Consider the following 19739-nt stretch of genomic DNA (forward strand, 5'->3'; position numbering starts at 1 on the left):
CCAGTGCCGTCAGAGGAGCAGCCAGGAGCTCTGGGGCGGGTCTTTCTGTAATGAAACATGCCCTTTAGTCTTGTACTAGAACAATCCCTTCTCCATCTCCTGCCTGCCCAGGTTGAAAAGTACTTGGCCCTATTGGCCAGTAAGAACAGGATGGCAAAACCGTGTATGATGGACCATCTCCTCCTCCCCTGCCCAGCTCTGGTTTCGGGAAAGGGTAGCTCTCTTTATATCAGCATCAAATGCAGTAAAATTGCTTAATTTGGGCAATCTGAAGCATATTGTCCACCGATGATGGTTTTAATGGAAACTTAATTCCTTCTTTCAGTAGTAGACCTGTAATTAAGTTACAGAGGGTGTATGATTGATGCTTTGAAATGGGTGAAAGAATCTGTTTCTTCAGGGTTATGTATTCTTCTTCTGTGTGGGATGGAGCATTTTGGATTGCAAATATCATGAGCCGTGTAATTTACATTTACATACAGAAAGGCTGGAGTCGTGTTGGGACATCACGTAACAGGTTTTATGTCAGAATAGTTTGTCTAGCATCCATCAGATTCAAGAAAGGGAAATTTATCACAGTATTGTCCACAGATGGGTGTTAGTTGTGGAGCATTTCGCTTTGCTGGCGTGGGAAGGATTCTCGTCCCTGGCTTTGCCCATGCTTGCTGAACAGTCCCGTGCTGTGGGAGAGCTGGGTTTACAGAATCAGATCTGCAACATCTGCTCACACAAAAAAATGGCTAAAGATGCAACTTAAGAAATCCAGCTAATGGAATCGGGCTTCTTCAGCCCTCGGAAGGAGATCTGAGTATCGCTTTTTACTGCACTGCTATTTTGGTTTAACCTCTAGAGGTGATGTCGGCTCTCGGAAGGGACGAATAAAGAGACCTTTTAATGTTGCGGTAGGGCTAAATGCATTTTTCTCCCCTCTGTTGGTAAAAGAATCGAGCTAATGTCCTGGTGACAGGAAGACATCTTTGGGGGAAAGTGGGGAGGGGTGGAGAGGAAGACAAACCTGAAATCTTAAATGGCTTTTGATTACCATGAAGTACTCAAGCAGACAATTGCTGGGATTACTACATTGACAAAGCATCCTGGTGAGCTGAATCGCTGGCACAGCGAGTGAAATGGGAAGCTGCTAGCAAGGCATTCCCGGGGTGGCAGCGTGTGCAGAGCCTTGATACCGCGCTAGCCAGAGCGCTGAAGGGAATTAGGGATTCAGAGGCTGAATACCTCCCAATTGCTGTGGCTCAAAGGCCATTTACAGACACAGCTAAAAGGGACCGGAGCGGAAAGCATTTGCTGATCCTTGCTGCTGTGAATCCAGATAGGGTCTAACAAGAGGGGAAGCAATCCACTTCCTGAACATCAATCATGAGCAAAATGACCACTGCAAGGCAAAACGGGCCTGCTGGATATTCAGGAGACGGCTCTTTGAAACAGTCGTGCTTTTGTAGTCTGAGAGGCAGAGAATAAGCTTTAGATCTACAGGTTTTCGGAGAGCAGATTTGTAGCTTCAGCAGTTATTGCATCTGACAGCCAGGTTAGCAGAGCTTCCCTTCCAGGAGGCTGGTGAAGTGCAGCAGCAGAAACTGCGGTGTCACATCAAAGGACAAGAAATAGTGAGGAAAAGAGCTGTGCAGGAAGGAGTTAAGGTATGACTGGGGTTCAGGGAAAGTGCAACAATATGTGCTAATGGTTTTGCAGTTGAGGGGAGTTGTCCTAAAAGAGCTGCAGGAAGCAGAGGATGGGAATAAGCAGTCTCCCAGAAGATTTAAGTCTGCTGCTCTCAGGAACAGAAATATCAGGCAGTTAACCCTTTTTTTTTTTTTTTTTTTTTTTTTGCATAGCAACTAGATTTCCCAGGAAACGTGGCAGGAGACTAGTGTGAATGCAGTTAATGGCGAGATGTCAGATGTTGGCCTTTGGCAGTATCTCTGCAGGAACACAGCCGCAGTACTTCTCAGTTTGGGGCAGTCCCCACGGGACCTTGAAGTGCCACGAGGCCACACGCACGAGGACCGCGAGGGATGCTGGGGCTCATGCTAAGCCGTCCCGCTCCTGCGGCAGAAGGGTGCCCTTCGGGAGGCTCCATTCTGAACGTGCTGCCACACTGTTTGTGGTGGCTTATAAGAAACAGACTCCACTGGAATCTAAATACCTGAGTGCTTGGAAAAGCTTAAGTGAAAGGCAGCCAGAAGGATTTGGGGTCTAAAGGAGGTTGTATTATCTGTCCAAGCCTGCACTAGCTGCTGCAGAAGTGTAATACAAAACACATTTTTGTGCTTCTCTTAAATTCAGAGCCTAGGTCAAGGCTGTTGGGTGGTATTCGGTTTTGGTCCTTTCTGGTTGCTTGGGAGGTAACACGATGGATTGTGGAGTGGGCACTCTTGCCTCTCGGGAGGAGGTTGTGTGGATTGACTTTGAACATCGTGACAGCACGATACATGTTTTGCTTAACGTACCGATCGTACTGCAGTATTGCAATAGTGAGAAGCCGGTATGTCCTGTTCTTGTATCCTCTAGCAGAAGTATGACATACTTGGGCTTTCCAAGCAGTAAACAGTTACCTAAAATTTGCAAGAATGTTTAAGGAACAGTGTGAAATAAATGCAGTGAGAGCAACTGGCATTGATGCATGGAGGATAAGAAGAAACAAAGTCACCTACATCCTCCAAAATAACCATATGGCCCAAACCTCTGGGACGCTTGGGCTTTGATCTTAGTCTGATCCAGTGAGTATTGGTGTGGCTATGGATGATGGATCCATTTCTGTCCCTGTTTCCACAAGGAAGGGGGATGGGTATCCATGGACAGAAAACTGGCATCACTTTAAATTGGAGGAGTTTAATTCAAAGGACTCTAAGGAGCTGTGGAAGCTGCTTGGGTTCTCCATTAAAGCTAGATACCAAGCTGTCCTGCAAAAATTTAAAGGAACTCTCCCTCAAAATCTGAATTCTGTAATACAGATCTTAACTGACAAGCTCTTTTAAACTTATCTGAAAATTTAAAAAAACAGCTTGTTTTTCTGACTTCTCGTGATGGTCATCTGCAGTACCACGTGCAGGAGCAGCGTGCTGGTTTCCGTGCTCAGTTCTCCTGGCTAAGCTGTGGTTCATTGCTTCCCCTCTGGCAAGCGTTGCTGCAAAGATGGGACCCTGAAGAAGGCTTACGCAAAACCTAATTCAACATGAAATTTAGCTGAACCATCTATTCAAGAAATCGGTCTTTTCGGTCCGTTATCTTGCTGAGTTCTTCACAAATTATGGTTTTCTTCAGCATAATTATACAAGATGACGATTTCTCAAAACTTTAAATGGTTTCTCTGATCTCCTCTAAGGGAGGTTCCCAAGCTGCAGACAAAAACTAAATACGTTTTTTGTAATCGTCTCCAGTTTGGGTCTTTACAAAGGGAGCACTGTCTGCATAACGCCGCTGACTATGCTTCTGCTGAATCTGCAGAGCTGATAACAAAGCAAGGTAATACAAATAAATAATAAATACTGGAAACTGAAGATAAAACATTCCAGATCTGTGCTCCTCCTGCTCCAAGCTATGCTTTTTAAACTTCTTTTTAGATGAAGAAATTACTTATGACAACATTTGGTAACTATAGTAGTGGTCACTTTTTAGCAAATACTGGGGTTTTTTTAGTACTCATTGTGCACACAGCTTTCTGTATTGCATGAATACCTGTACCAGCTGTGACAAAATCTTTGCACCCAGTTTGCTTGTGACTTGCTCAGATTAGGGTACACATAGGATATCCAGTGTGCAAAACCAGTTAAGGGATGGTCAAATTGACTTGGCAGCCACCAATACTGGAGCAGTTCTAATGTCCTCTGCTAAGAGGTTTCTTCTAAGGAAGCGTCACCTAATTTTTCTATGTTTGTGTTTGTTTAAATTGCACTTTTATTCCCTTGTCAACACTAGCATCTAGTTCGTTGGAGTTATGTGCCCTGTGCACTGAGAGAAACCAGGTCGTACACCGTTGTGCATGTTTTCAGCGCTGCTCCTGGGGAAAGTAATAGAGAGCCTTGCTGTCCTGATTCATGCATATCCTCCTGTTTAACCGAGCAGATTCAGATTACATGGAAGAGATAAGGTTGGGGTCTGTCAGAGCAGTTCAGTTGCTGGGTTTTTAAATGACCAGTTCAGTACATGTATCAGTTGTATTCAGAACCTGATACTTCTCTCTGGACAGGGTCGAGAGGCCTTAAGTTGGCTGAGGCCACCAGCGATCACCGCAGGGGAAGTGGTCTCTGCAGGTGTAGATACCGGAGTCTGGTGGCAGAAATGTGACTGCATTTCCTTTAAACAGCTGAGGGTGATGGGGAGCCCTCATGGGCGGAAGGACGGTGTCAGGTTTTGCTAAAAATATTTTCCTTTGTTTTTTTTATTATCAAACGTACAATTCGTTTGCGGATAGAATCTGCATGTCTTATGTTAGAGAAGCCTTGACTAGGAAAGCAATGTCAGCTGGTGGAAGTGGGTGCTGCTGGGGCCACGGGAGTAGGAAAGTGTTGAGACAAGAGCTCTGTGCCGAAGGAGCTGAAGGGGTCGGGTTGCTGCCCATAACCTGAGAGCAGACACGGTAAACTGGACTGGAGATGAGAGGACGGGCAAGAACACTAATCTGCAGAATCACTTGTGATTGAGTCAGGTCTGATTCTTTGCAATGTCAGATAAAAAAGTTAAAAGTAGCTTTGATCAGAATTCATCGCTGCATTTGACAGTCCTTGGTTCTGCTGGTAGCTGGGGTCAGAAAAATGTACTTACAGTTCATCTTACAATCTGTGGTTTGGCTTCTTTGGCTGGGTGCAACAACATGTTTCCTGAGCAAACTGTTCTGTATCCTCTACCCAAAAAGGGTCTGCGTGGAGCAGTGAGCTGTGGCTTAGCCATAAGGAGCAGCACATGGTGACTCCCATTGTTTCAGCCTCTGCCAAGCAGCGCTCGCCTTGACACAAATGCTCAGGCAATTTTTCTATGTGGGAGCGTATTTCGTCTGCCTGAGTTTGAACAAATGCTCAAAACCACAGTCACAAATGACAGGGCGAGTCGTCTCATCCTAGAAATTGCATTGTCGCAGGAAGTGAACAAAGACTTAGTCAAGCTGTGCTGGGGCACGGCTGGCGTGAGATCCCGAGGCTGAAGTAATGTTGCATGTCCCATGTATGCAGGGATATTTCTCTGGCTTACTCCTGTTTTAGTATGAAACTTAAATATGGCCCACATCCAAGGAAAGACGGGGCCAGACTGGCTTTGAGCGGAGGGGTTTAATGCCATATGAGGGCTGGAAATCAAAACTGCCAGGGTTTGTGGATGTAGATGCATTTTATTCCACTTTCATTGAATGGGAACTCTATCTTGACAATACTGAAGGGTGTCCTGAGGTGAGGGAACCTGGTTGGAGAGCAGGGAGTAAATTTAAACTGGGAACCAACAGAAGGGGTAGTTGTGTAAAACAGAAAAACCAACCAAACAAAAAAAGAGTTGAGTCCAGAAAGGAGCTAAAGCTTGGAGTGATAGAAGACATCCTGCATTGTCTATAGTTCGTAATCATTACGGAGGCAGATCTTTCAGGATATTGAGAGCAAGTCTGAAAATTCATTGTTTGCTTTTGAATAAAAGAAGTCAATAAGCAGAAATTTCCATAAGACTTTAGCTTATAACTTCACCTGGTGATTGTCTGGAAAGTGTCCTGGGTCCACCCAAAGTTGCACTGGGAGCTGGTCACAGTGGATGAGAAGCTGCATTTCTCAGTAGCTTCTTGTGCCTTTTCTTTCTATGAGTTTAAAATTTGAATGCATCAAGTACCTTTAATGAAGAAGTCTTTTAAACTTAGATTGGGAGTTGACATGGGAAGAGCAATTTACCGTGTAGTCTTTTCATTCAAGACCAGATGATTTGTATGTGGAGTGTGGGTGTCAGAAAATAAACAGCGGAACTTCCTTAATAGTTAGTGAAAGTTCAAGATATGGGCATGTCTCATTTTAAAACGGGCAGTTTTCAATGCTTTAACAGGATGTGACTTTATAACCAGTAGTACCGTGCATTAATTGCATCACTGGTGATTAAAGGCCTTATCACCTCTGTTGTGAAGTCAACAGGAATGTTTCCATTGACTTTGCCCTGTGCTCTTCTGGGAAGCTGGGATCGAAACTTTCCCTATGAAACACTACCCGTGGCAGTAAGAAATCCAGAAGACAAAGCTTTTAAAGTAATTGGGAGATATTCATTACACTAAGCTGAATTAGTGTGTAACCATTAAGGTGTCAAAGTGGATGTTTAGTTAGTACTAATTAAATACCTTTGCATTTCCCAGTGGAACTTAAGGAATAATTCTTCTGAAATATTTTTACATTTCAGATGTTGTATGGTAGCTTATTCTGGAGATTTCAAATTTCACATGATCTGTACTGCCTAAAATCTGCTCTGCTTTTGGCAAGAAACTTATGTTGAGAGGCATCTGGTAAAAGTGACAGTGATGCATTGAAGGAATAGTGTGTCCTTTACCTTGAGAGTGTTTTCACTTTCAGCTTTGAATATAGGTTATATTCTGAGCATGGTTGCCAAACATGGTTAGAAAATATTCTCCCCCTATACAAAAAGGGGCAAAACCTGTTGGTTTACCAATGAAAATAGTTTTCTGTGAGTTTCTGTGAAGGATACGTGAACTCTGCTTTTCCCCAGGTAGAATTTGAGAAAATGGTACTGAAAGCTTGAAGTTCATAATTTTTAGGGCAAGGCTGTAACAGTTACGTGACTGAAAATCCTCCCTGGAGGAGGTTAAGTGTTCTGCAGTCTGCCTTGAGGAATCATCCTACATCTCTTCCTGCAATATAAGAGACCCAGTTTGCCCACACAGATGGGTTGGATTTGGCAGAGAGGAGCACGGAAGGTGTGGAGCAGATGTCGTCGCTGTGCTGCTTCGCACAGAAAAGGCTCCTCTTTTGTGATGTTCCTCGCTATTAAAATCTGGTCTGAAGTGTGCGAAAAGCTGCTGGAGGTGCCGGTTGTGGTAGCAGCAGGTCATCTGTTGGGATTACATGTTTTGCATGCATCTCTTAGGACTACTTTTCTACTACACCTTTGCTGGCATGGGAGACCCATTTGAGGTTAGTGTTGCTACCGTGCTCTGTGCTGCTTCGGCTGTCTCAAACAGGCAGGAGCATGTTACTTCTGTCAAAGCCCTACCTGTTTCTCCACATAGCATCTAGAGAAGTTGCTGTTTGGTTGGTTTCCCACAGGATACTTTTGAGCTTTTGGGGGACTTAGGGGGATTGGGAGGTGGATGTGATGCTGAATAACTTGCAGGGAAGCTTTGGAGGCATTAAATCCAGTTGTATGTGAATTGTTTGCCCATCTTGGCTCCCTTTGGCTTCACTCTGCATCTTGTGACCAATAGCTGTTAGACCAATATGAAGTGTGCTTAAGAAAGCCTGCCGGCCACTAGTGAACTACTATTGAATTACTTTTCTATCAGATACAACTGCAAGAATGATATTCAGATGCTTGTCATGTCAGAATTTTTTGTGTTACACTAATTGCCCTGTGTGCCATGTGAATGTCCTCGTTTGCATGGAAAAAAAATAACCCAAGGCGTTTAAAAAGGAAATTTGTAAAGCAGATGAGGTGTGGTTCCTTTGAGCAGTCTCTGATAGCACTCTCTGCCTGCCTTGGTTTGCATACTTAATTAGTCCTTATTGTCTTTTTCTATCTAGAACATGGTCCAAAACCATTCCTGGCAAGGTTGAATTCTTCTCCAGTGAGGGTTCAGACACCTCTATTCCCATCCCCATCGTGCCGCTTCCAGGTGTAGATGACTCTTACCCACCCCAGAAGAAATCTTTCATGATGCTCAAATACATGCATGACCACTACTTGGACAAATACGAATGGTTTATGAGAGCTGATGACGACGTTTACATCAAAGGGGACAAACTGGAGAACTTCCTCAGGAGTTTGAACAGCAGCGAGCCCCTCTTTCTTGGGCAGACTGGCCTTGGTACCACGGAGGAGATGGGGAAGCTGGCGCTGGAACCGGGCGAGAACTTCTGCATGGGGGGACCAGGAGTGATCATGAGCCGGGAAGTTCTGCGGAGAATGGTGCCCCATATTGGCGAGTGCCTGCGAGAGATGTACACCATCCACGAGGACGTGGAAGTGGGAAGATGCGTACGGAGGTTTGCGGGAGTGCAGTGTGTATGGTCCTACGAGGTAAGGACGAGGGCGCAGAGAATGAGGTGTGTGTTTTGGGGGAGGTAGAGGAGAGGGTGGGAGAGGCTGGCGGCAGGGAATTGCTGTTGTACGGCTGTGCAGCAGTTCTTCCGGAGCTTGCCTGCCTTTGCAACTTGACCATCCAACTGTACAGTTTCTACGCTCTTTGTTTCCTACAAGTTTCACCCTGGGAGAGACCTACACAAATATGGAAGTGCACCAGTAAGGAGGGAAATGGAGCCTGACATTAGGCACATTGGGGTGAGGGGAGTAACATTCATCATTTGTAACAGTCATTTTTACTTAGCCAGAAAGAGAGTAAGCTTAAATCAAAATGTCCACAAGTCCCTGCAGTCTTGACTGTCCAAGCCTCTTTTATCTTCTTTAGCTGGGTATGTCATGATGTCAGTGTGGAAAACAAATGATACAATTACCGTGTTTCCTGCTGCAGTTGAAATGTGCAAGGTTGATAGATGTTTGCCCTGACAGTGACAGTTTTTTCCCAAACTACAGCCATGGCAGAGATGTCTCATGGTGGCTGGCGCTGTCACCCTGCACGCAGCCCAAGTCCACTGCTGCTCAGGGGACTCGCTGGCAGCCCCATCCTGCAGACGCCCACTGAGGTCCTTGACGTCAGCAGAGACAAGCCACCACTCTTACACCGAAACTCGGGGTCTGCCCACGCTGATGTGGCTGTGCATTGGGCATCTTGGGGAAAAAAGCACGAGAGTCCCCAGCCTGCTTGTGACAGAGTTTCGTGCTGCTGTTCCTGCTGGGTGCTGGCGGCTCCTCCCAGGGGCGAGAGGGGCTTCTCCTGCCCGGGTGCGCTGGGCTCTTTGAAGTGGGTCCTGGGTGTTTACAGACTGTCTGATTGAACCTGCTGGGCTTAAGCTGCAGTTTCTCCTCTAGTACCAGCGAAAATGCTGGTGAGTCTCTCTTAGAAATAAGGGAGAAGTTGAGAGCAGAAGAGAGGGTGAACAGTTTGTCTTTTTACACAAACATTTATGACTTGTACGCAACTATTGCTTTGTCCTTTTATGAGATGTGGTAAAGAAGGGGATTCTTCTGCCTGTGTGACAGAGAAGCTGTGGTCACGGATGACGACAGATACTGCTGCTGACCCGCTCTTTCACTGGCAAAGACTTGTGTTAAACTTTTGACACTGAATTTCTGCCCCCAAAAACTGTTGCTTGGTTTCAATTCACAGTTCAGTGACGAGAAGGCCTCAGAGGAAGGGGAAGGAGGTTTCCAGCTGCAGTAATTCATTCATATCTTTTGTGCATAAAGATTTTCTGGACTAACAGTAGCTCTCCACATTCCCTGCTTACGGACCTGGAACTAGTTTATATATTGCCAGCATCGTGGTTAGCCATTCATAAGGAGTCAGTAACTTTTTCCACAGTTTTTAACAGCATAAAATTTTTACTCTGGACATTCTGAGTTGAAATAACTTCTAGAGTGAATGCCTGTACCATGTGGCATTTGGTAACTTGCTGAAGGTCAGCATTTTGGTCCTACTGAAACTGGCAAAGACCTCCTGAATTCAATATGATCAAATTTTGGCTTGAAATAGCTAATGATAGCACACAACTGCACTAGGAATGCGATCTGACAGAATTAGATTGGGCTTTTCTCAAAATCAGTTTTGTTTGATCAGCTTCTGTTAAATTAACCATAGTGCTGGATTCTCCCAAGTGCCATGAATTACTTAAAATTGGTTTGTGTGAAGTGTATAAACTGTAAGATGCTCAGAAGTAACCCGTGAGTGTGAGATGTTAAGGCTCAGCTGTTTTGGAGAGAGGGAAGAGTTTCGGTGATGAAAGCACGCTGCTTCTGCAGGGAATAGGTCCACTCTCATTTAGTTGAGGCTTTTCAATTTAAAAACCTGTCATCTTTTCCTTTTTTTGATCTGGTACTCTCATTGCCTGGACAACTAAATTAAATGTGCCTGGTATTTTATTTAAGATAAAGCAATAGCTGGGTGAAATAATGCAGCTGTCTGTCGTAACAGCTGTGTTAGGAAAGCTTGGTGTAAAAGCGACATTTTCCATGTCTTGTACATTCGTGACCATCAAGTAACAGGCCACTGTAAGTGAGTTGCAAAGCGTTGTATTTCAGTGAGCTTCTGACAGAGCAAAAAGTTTATCTGTGCCTGCTCTGCTGCGGCACAGCCACCACATTCTTCACAATTCCCGTCGAAAGGGAAGCAGCGACAGCACAAGGCTCAGCAAACAAAACGGCGTTGGCCTCAGAAAACCTAAACCTCGGGCTTCTCCTTCGCTTCCTGCACTGGTCCTATTCTGGAGAGTCTCAAGTCTCAAGCACGAACAAGGAGTTTGGGTCTTTGCAGTCACCCCCAGCTCTATGGTTTTCATTCTTAGTGCCTCGGACATGGAGAGCCCTGCAGGAACTCAGTTTGGGTGGTTTTTTTTCCCTGCACTGTTCTTGCGGTGGGCTCTATGCCCAGAGTCGTTTTACTCATCTCCATGACTGTCACTGCCCCCTTTCTCTGATTTTAGGATCCCACAATGTCTTTACTGTGCTGCTCATCTTTTCTGGCTCTGGCTCTGGTGGTGTGCTCAAATGCGTCTCCAGGCCCGGCTCTGTGGTTTTTTTCTGCTCGCAGCAGTCTGTCTCAAAACCCTTTTTTTCCCCCCTTCCTGTGTTTCTGTCACTTGCTGCTCTCTGTGGTGCCTCTTAGACCACTTTATTAGTGGCACTGGTTATTGCCCGTTTCAAGACTTGTAAAGATTTGTTCATGCTCCTCCTGCCGTCAGGAGCTTTTCAGCAAATACAGTAAAGGAATTGACACCACGATTCTTTGGACTTCCTGTTTCATCTCTCCCCAGAAAAGAGGCAGCAACAGTATGTGCAAGCTTGAGGAGAGCGGAAGCTCCCTGGGCTCCAGGGAGCTTTGTCTGATGCACCCAGGCTGCTGCTTCAGGAGCAGTTTGAGCCTGTGATAGATTTTAGGCTCCTGTGACCAGGCTTGTAGCTGTTCCCCTGCTTGAGACAGGTCGAGCGGGTCACAGATGAGACGTGCCTCTTAAAATATAAGTTCTTTATGGCAGGGATTATCATCATTGTAAAAACAAAATCAAGGCTGTTACTGCTATTTGACAAATAGCAACCCTCTGTAGGGTGGAGCAGCCAAAGCTACAGATTTTACGCAGCAAACTGGAAGAAAAAGTCATGAAAAGAATGGAGCTGTGAAATCTCTGAAGCTTACAGACGGGAGCTTGACAGTTTATGAAGCGTTACAGAGTGCAGTCCTTCCTCTTGAAGAGGGCAAAGGGCTTGTACTGAACTTGCTAGGAAGTGATTCTGCATTTTTAGTGAGTATCGGTATTTCGGACTTCTGGCACACTGATGGGTGTTTTTCTCAGAAAAAGTTTAAATATTTAAGTCTCCTTCCTTCTCCCGCCAATAGTTCTTCTAGTTCGTCTTGCGTGGATCACAAAGACATGCTGGTTTTGTTTTCTCAGGCACTGCTGTGTGATGCCATGTGCAGTCTTGGCTATTCAGCCTGAGACTGGGTTTCAGCTATCTACTTTGTGATTTAAGCGATCCCAACGTATTGTCGATCTCAGTTTTCATTCTGAGTCTAATGTTTCCTTTAAATGCATCTGAATTACGAAGCCATGGCTCTGTAGCTTAGTGTTGTTTCAGCCTTGTTTTGTAGCTGCTGCTGAGTATTGTTCTAATTTGTGTTTAATGTCCTCATCTTAAGAGCGCTGGTAACTTTAATACAAGCTCTTTGTAGCTACTAGAAATCAAGGCAGTGCTGATACATATCCCACTAATTCAGTAATAAAACCCTTCTGATACACATTACTTTCAGGTAATGACTGCTTTGCGTCCTACAGCGCAACAGAAACAGCTGGATCCAACGGAGCATCTCACGCTACCTCTAACTGCTGGTGCAAATGCCCAGATGTTTTGTCTGGTTTTCCTTCTGTTCTGATTGAGGTAGTGGGAGAAATTAGGTAAGAAGCAGGAAGTCTGTGTGGAGGGGGCTGTGCTTTCCTCCAGACCAGCAACAAGTACTGTTCAATGTCCTGAAGTCAGACAGGATTTTTTTATAATATGCATGGAAAAGAAGCTGTGACAAGGGGAGTGATCACAGCAGGAAACGTGGGCATCAAGAAAGAGTAGGTCCAATCTTTTGGGTGTTGGCAAGGGAAAAAGTAGGGCAGTGGTGACTAGGGATAGCGGGGGGCTTCTGGGAGAAGGGGGATTTGAATTAACGTTTTGTGTGGTCTTTCATCTGGAGTAATTGAAGATAATTGCTACTCTGAAATTCACTGAAGTTAGGAAAGCCCTTAAAGTGCACATTATATCTGCCAAGTACATTGGCAGTGCCAGAACATACCGTTTCTGGAATGGACTCTCCCATGGGCAAAACTGAAGTTTATGGTTTTCTGTAAGATAGCCAGAAGTCAAAAAAAATAGAAGTTTTGCAGCGATTGATCAGAACTGAAATACTGGGGACAGACGCAACTGTTAACCACTAACTTTCAGTTCCCTTGCTTTATTCTCTGAGAAAGAACCTTCCTTCATGAACAAAAAAGGAGATTCAGCCTGTTTCTAGGTGGCTAATGTAGGACACGCAGCGACTTCAGCAGCAGGAGCTGTACACCTCGGAGCAGGGCAGGATGGGGTCTGTGAGGAGGTGCTTTGGGCAGGGTGCTCTGAAGCACCTCGGTTCACTGCAGTCTGTGTGGGGCAGTGGGGTTGGACTGTGATGTTTGGTCGCTCTTGCTCTGTGAACCCTTGCCTGGGACTCCAGGCAGCAAATGTAAGACTCGACTTGTCTTTGTGGTTGGAGCATCCAGCAGCACATCTGAAATCAGACACTCTAATAGATACGTATTGTCCCAGCTTCAAAGCTCGTACTTTTTTTTGAAGTCAGAGCATAGAAACTTGGCAAACCCTGACAGCAAGAGATGCCTGCGTCTCTCCATGTGTCTGTAGCCCATTGCATCTCTTCATTCAAGAAACTGCTATGATACAAATTGTATATGTGTATGTGAGAGGCAGGATACAAGCATGCCCAGTGTTTTATGGTGAATGTTTATAAATCAGCTTTTCTTAAGCACTAAATTTTATCTTTGAAACACTTCAGAGATGTCTGTTTGGCTTCAGAGTAAGTTGAAAGTGGGTGGCGATCCGTTCTGGGGATGGATGGAGACTGAGCTTCATGAAGGTAACGAGGAATGGTATTTTGTCAGAGGACACACAGGTAAGACTGGAGAAGAGCATTATCTGGGCAGGGAAGGCAATGCATGGAGCTCAGTGAGACTAAAATATGTGACTGATGTGACAGGGAGTCTGACGACAGTGGGGGAGGCAGTGTGGTATGACCACTGTGGTCTAATTTTAGTAGCAATGTTTGCTGAGGAGGAGGTCAGAGAGGTCAAAGGAGAGAGCAAAGGCTGCAGTTTGGGTTTGTGAAACCAAGGTGTTAGGGTTTGGAGTAGGAGACACAGATCTCAGATCTGCACCAAAGTCCTGACCTAGCTCTTTCACTTCAGAAAATAATTAAATATTTGAGAACCAAATATTTCAAAGAGGGAAAACTGATTTGACATCACTAAGTAATTTCTTAGTGACTTCTGAAGTCAAGTAGGTAAAGTTTTTTTGTTTGTTGTAGAAATCAAGAACCATTTTGTATATAGCTCTGAGCGTTGTGCCCAAGTCGCTTGAGTCTGGATCTCTCTGACTTTCTGCTGGCCGTCATTTTAAGAGAGGAAGGCTTGTGCTTAGACATACGTGCATTTCCAGGCTGTAGAGACTGTTTGAGACTGACCTAGTTTTGTGAGCACATGGTTAATCTGTCCTTAGTTAGCTGGATGACTTGATCTAATGCCTAAGCTGAGCGTTGCTGAAATGGGGACTTTGATGATGTTGTGCAGACTGTAAGGAAACTTCAGCCATGAATCCAGCAAACAGAAGTATTGTTTCTTCCCCATTACTGTCGTCTTGAAGTGCAGTGATTTGGTTAGAAATTAGGATCTGCGCAGCCTGTTGAGTTTAGGGAGCCATCAGGATTAGTTGTTATCTTGAGGGTGAGTCAGGAAAGGCTAATCCTTCATTGCATGACAGGACAAAGAACTCTAATAAAATAGCTCATCATCCTGGTTTGTTAATTAAGGCACGCAGAAGATACTTGAGGATTTGAGTTTGTTCTGTTGAACAGCAATGGGGATAGGCAGAGGGAGGTAAGTCTGAGACCAGAAGCTTTCTAATTTATTTTTCTCTTCTGAACTGATGGCAAAGCCATCTCTCTTTTGCAGGGTAGATTCTTACTTTATGGCTTGCTGGAGCTGTGAGACTCGGTACTTGGTGGAAATGATGTGCTGTGATCACAGCTACACTGCCTCTTGTAGGTGAATCCCACCTGACTGGAGACCTTGGAAGGACATGGTTAAATTCCAAACCTAATCAATATAAAACCCAGTAATACCTGTGTAGTCAGTTATCTCCCATGGGTCAATTATGCCTAACCAAACTTTGAGTTGGCAAGTTTCCTTTTCTATTTTCTTTAGTGCTTATCTCTGTATAAAAGAGGAGGGTGGGAGAATAAACCACTTCATGGCTACCTCTGTATAAGCAGAATCTCTGTGAAATGCCCCATGTGACTAGACAGTAAAAAAAAAACCAAAAAACAAAATTGTCTTTTCTCAGCTGAAGTGGACATGAAGTGTCTTCAGCTGGGGCTCTCAGTATGGAAGTTTTTAGCTGATCTATATGAAGAGGGTAACTGTGACCTGCATGTTTGAGGCGGTTGGGGGGTGTTAATTGTGTAAATTTGGAGAGAATATTTGCTTTTCTTCCCTCAATCTATTAGAGCCAAGTTCTGTGAGCAGCTTAAAGCGCCAGCAGCATGGAGGTGTCAGAGCCTGGAGGCATGGGAGAGAAAAGCCAGACTTGTTTGGTGATGGGAAATAGAAATGAAGTGCTGATGTGGGGAAGGGGCTTAATATAAACTAGCTGAGGTCACTGAAGGGATGGTAGAAACACATTCAGCTCAAATGCTTTCAGTGTTAGCTGTATTATACTTGGAGTATGGTGTTTTGAGAAACAATTGGATTTTTTTAATTGAATGATTTTGAATGATTTTGAATTGAATTATTACAATTGAATTATTACACAGAAGAAACAAAAGGTGGATCTTTTAAATGGATGGATATGATGGGTTTTGATGTAATATCTATTTTTACTTTTTATAAAAACAATTTAATATAAAACAGCATTTTCTTTTGAACTCTGAGTGAATGAACACAGGTAATTATCCATAGTTGCATTAGACAGTGGTTATAGCCAGCCGTATCGGTGTGGAGCACTAACCTTCTTTGAAGGCTTTTCTTAATTATTTTGGAGAAGATAGTACATAGCGGGCTAAGGCTGCCTTGCCGCAGCACTGAACTGGCTGCTCTGTGAACATTTCCCTGTGCTCTCTGGGCTGCCAGCGTACTAGGGCAGTCTCTGAGGATGCATTTGTGATCTGTACCATTATATTTTGCCAGTTCACCATGTTTGCAGTCACTGGTCTGGTGCTGGGAGATACTGTTGAAAAGAGCTGTTAACACCAGGTGACTCCTCATCTCAGCCCAGGAACTGCCAATTCCTCTTGTGCTTCCCAGTTGTCTACTCCTGAAGTTACTGTCCTCACTGGCCTGCGTAGTCTCCTGGTGCTGACAAGGCAAAAGATGACATTCAATGTGCTGCCATATTTCTTTTTTTATAGCTTGCAGCTGCAGTGACTACTGAGAACTGCTTATATTGAGTCTTGCAGTGCATTGTACCCAAGTGCATTTAACGTATGTCAGTGAGGAGCTTGGCTTTTTGGGCTGTGGTGGGACAACCATTGGTTCGTGGATGAACAGGAAAGATGCAAGATGACAACCTGCAATGCCCAGTCCTTGCAGCAGGCAGGTAGAAGTTTAAATCGGGGCTCTGCGCTGTTGTCTGATGGCTCTGCGGATGGCGTGAGTATGTAATCTGACTGCACAGAGGATTAATTGTACGGGATTTGTCTAACCTCATTTCCTGTAGACATCTCCTGGCTGAAGAGCTGCTGCTGCTGTTTTGTGTTCTAAAACCATCTAATTTGGAGCAGAGAACTTAGTTCTACTTTGCTGGACTGTTGCACCATCTTTAATTGATCCTTAAAATGCTTAAAACATTTTAGCACTAATTTCCTGTGTTAAAAGCTTATCTGGACTCCTGGCGGTGTGAACTTTCATGGTTATCAGCTGGAGACCTCTTAAGATCTTGCCAGAAATCCTGATTGCCTGAAGGGTGGGGATTATCTTCCTGCATGCCTAGACCAAAATGACCTTTATGTGTCACAAAGAAGTTGGGAACATAATTGGAAGGGTTTGGGGAACTAACTGGTTTTGTTTTCTTAAATCCTGACGTTTCAGCTGAAAGTGTATTTGGGGGTCCTTGCAGAACTGAAAGTTGAATTCCGGTTATCTCAGGTTAGTTTCTTACATAAAAGTGAATTTCTGCTGGTGTCCTCAGTGAAAGCAAGTTAGTTGTCGGTGGTTCTTTCAGATGTGTTTTGAGCAAGTTAAAAATACTATTACAATAATGAAGCAAAAGTAAAAGTTTTGACTGATTTTTTTTTTTTTTTTTTTTTTTTTTTTATCAGTGGGATTCTTGAGAACCAATTGAACTTCATGCCAGTTACTTGCAGCTTGTGTGGTAATGGTGACTTCAGTAAAAGAGTCAAAGCCTGCATGTAATTTAAATTCTACTAGAGACCCAAAGTGGTTTTTAAGACTCTTTGAATTTGAAATATCTATTTATCCATTTGTACTTTGTCCACACTGCAGTGTTGTACCCTGATGTGGAGTATTGCTTGATAAGAGGAAAGCCACTACAGCAAGCTTTCCTTTCTATGAGTAAGCACCCCAGCAGTTTTTCTGCTTCATGGCAAGCTTTGCAGTCTGCGTAGTGCTGTTTTACCTGTGCTGCAGGCAGGGGCTTGCTCTCAGGGCTGCAGCATAGATGAAGCTCCAGCGATCAGCTTCTGTGCTTGGTGGTCTGATGTCCTGGGAACATTGGTAGGGTAGAGCAAACTGCTTCATTTAGCATCTGTTTTGGTTTATAGCTGAGATCACAAGTCGGTACAGGATGGGAGCCCTGAATGTTTATGCAGAGCTGTGAGATGAGGCTCCTAGAGTCAGTGCTTCAGAGTTATTAGCTTAGAAAGAGGTTTAGGAAAAGGCACGACATGCTCTTGTGTAATGAAGAGAGCACAGGTAGGGTCATGCCCACTGGATCTAAGCTCCATCCAAGTCTCTGGGTTTAATCCCTCCTACTGAATGGCTTTAGGGAGCTCCAGCTGAGTGCTATATTTTTGTTCTTGGAAGCAGTCTTCAGAAGCATCCGGCACTCTTTGTGGATTAAGTACAGGTTCTTAGACAGAGGCTAGGATTAGCAATGAAATAAATGGGAACCCATAGTTTGGACTCAGCCAGCAGTTCATTAGAAAGCAGAAAAAGGGTAGTAGAAAGCTGCTTGCAGTTCCAGAAGTGCTACTGTCACCTTCTTCCTGCTGCAATAAAGAGAGAAGCACCTTACCAGAAAACTCACCTACGTTCGGCTTGCCCCAGCCACTCTGAGTAGGCAGCCGGCGTTTGGATGCTGCTTCCTTGCCCACTGTCCTCTTGGCCGTGCTCAGACCTTGTGTCGGTGTGCTTTCTGAAAGGCAAGCACAAGTTTGTTCATGAAAACTTGTTGCCTGCTCTTGTTCATGGTTGCCACTTCAGATTGGTGCAACTGATTAGAAAAGTGCTCTGAGAGTAGCAGGAGGGTATTAATGAAGGTTCTTCTGCTCATAGGCCTTCAATGGGTGTAATTACTTGGCAGTAACTTCTTTAAACCTTATTTGAATTAAAGCTACATGTTTTGGCTGGTTATGTCACCACTGTATTAGTGAGGAATGCAGGAGAGAGTGCTAGTTTGCATTAACTGAGCTGCCTTAATCCTTTGTAACCATACTTTTTAATATGTGTTACTGTCTTACAGTGAGAGAAAACATTTGCCCAAGGGATAGCAGAACTCAATCCTCAGCATCTCTGCGCAAGAGCAATGTTCTTTGTCCTCAGTAAGGACGAAGGAAGTTCGTAGTAAGTGGGTACTGAGAATTAATATTATGTGTAATTCTGCATGAATACTTGATGGGGAACTGTCTGTATCTTAGGTCTGAGGTTTTTATAAATCTCTTTTCCTACAGTCCCCCTCAGCGTATGGGTAGAGTGGGTTAAGTGCCTGACCCCATTTATTTAATGGTTTCATACAGCCTTCAGACCAGATGCTTCACTAAAAACAATCTTGTCCAACTAGAGTGACTCCAGAACGTACACCTCTCATGTTTGTTGTCCACGTCAGCAAAAATATTCTTCCCTTGCATGGTATCTTTGCTGTCCTGAACAAAAGAGAAATTTGCTTAACCTTATCACAGATGATTTGTCAAGAAACCTTACCCTTACCTTACCTAACATTGTTTGTTTAACCTTATCACAGATTACTTAACTGACATACTTGGTTTTATATCCTTCTCCTATTGAAGACACTTCCTAATGTCTTTGGCCAATGGCAACTTTATTTAAAAATAACCCCCACAACCAACAACTGAGAGACAGTAGCAGATCTAATCTTCACAAAGCAGCAAGGCTTTTGCTTCCCTGGGAATGTTTGCGAGCTATGGCTTTTCCAGGTTTTGGATAGAGCAGTTTTTCTTCAACTTTTTCAAATCATCTTCTTTTTCCCTCTCCGACTCCTTAGAGTTGACATGTGTGGCGTACTTGCTGTGAGAGCCTTTTGCAGTTGCACTTTGCCTTTTTGCTGCATTTTACTGGGCCCAACTGGAAGCCTCCTCTGATCCTGTGGAATAATGTGTTTGGCCGAATCCTGAGGTTTGCCAATGCGTGTTGCTTGTACTGAGGAGAAACTGTCCACGTGGTTTCTTATCTCTTCTAGGCCAAAAATAACACCATAGCTCCTGCAGCCTTAAAGAATTAGCCTAATTTCAGAACTGGAAACTAGGGTGAAGGTGAAAAGGATATTTCAAAATTTATAAAATAAAAGGTGGGTGCCTAAGCATTAGGATGAAAAGCCTTTGTCTGAAGGTTTGGACAGTGAATCAGAAGTACTTGTGATGATCTTTTGCATGGACACTACCACAGGGGGAAGTCTCTGCCAAATTGCAAGGTCTGCTCAAATTTATATCAAGCGGTGCAGTTCTGACACGGGAACTGCAAGCAAGGAAGATGGAAGGTGAGGGCAATTCATCTTCCTTCTGGTTGTAATGTGGCTCCTCCAGATCCCTGGTGTGGCTCCACAGAAGCGAACAGGTCATTTCTCCAGCCCACGGCGTCTGCTTTGTGCCATCTGCCCTCGCAGTTCCTGGTGCAGAGGAAGTGTGAAATGTGTAACCCCGTTTATTCTGCTAGGTGGTCAGGGCTGTCTCCCTTACAGAAAATGCCTTGTTTCTGTTCAGC

General features: G+C 44.3%; 1 protein-coding gene across 1 annotated transcript in view; it reads left to right on the forward strand.

Annotated features, from left to right (window-relative positions):
• Positions 1 to 2368: 2368 nt before the first annotated feature.
• Positions 2369 to 19739, forward strand: part of LOC104081659 (chondroitin sulfate synthase 1-like) — a 73109-nt gene continuing 55738 nt past the window's right edge. Inside the window, exons 1-3 of the mRNA XM_009584495.1 lie at positions 2369 to 2500; positions 4205 to 4365; positions 7728 to 8223. Coding sequence (XP_009582790.1) covers positions 2369 to 2500; positions 4205 to 4365; positions 7728 to 8223 — 789 coding nt within the window. The remainder of the gene's footprint in view (positions 2501 to 4204; positions 4366 to 7727; positions 8224 to 19739) is intronic.

The sequence above is a fragment of the Fulmarus glacialis genome, unplaced genomic scaffold (genome assembly GCF_000690835.1).
Source record: "Fulmarus glacialis isolate BGI_N327 unplaced genomic scaffold, ASM69083v1 scaffold4999, whole genome shotgun sequence".
Classification (NCBI taxonomy): Eukaryota; Metazoa; Chordata; class Aves; order Procellariiformes; family Procellariidae; genus Fulmarus; species Fulmarus glacialis.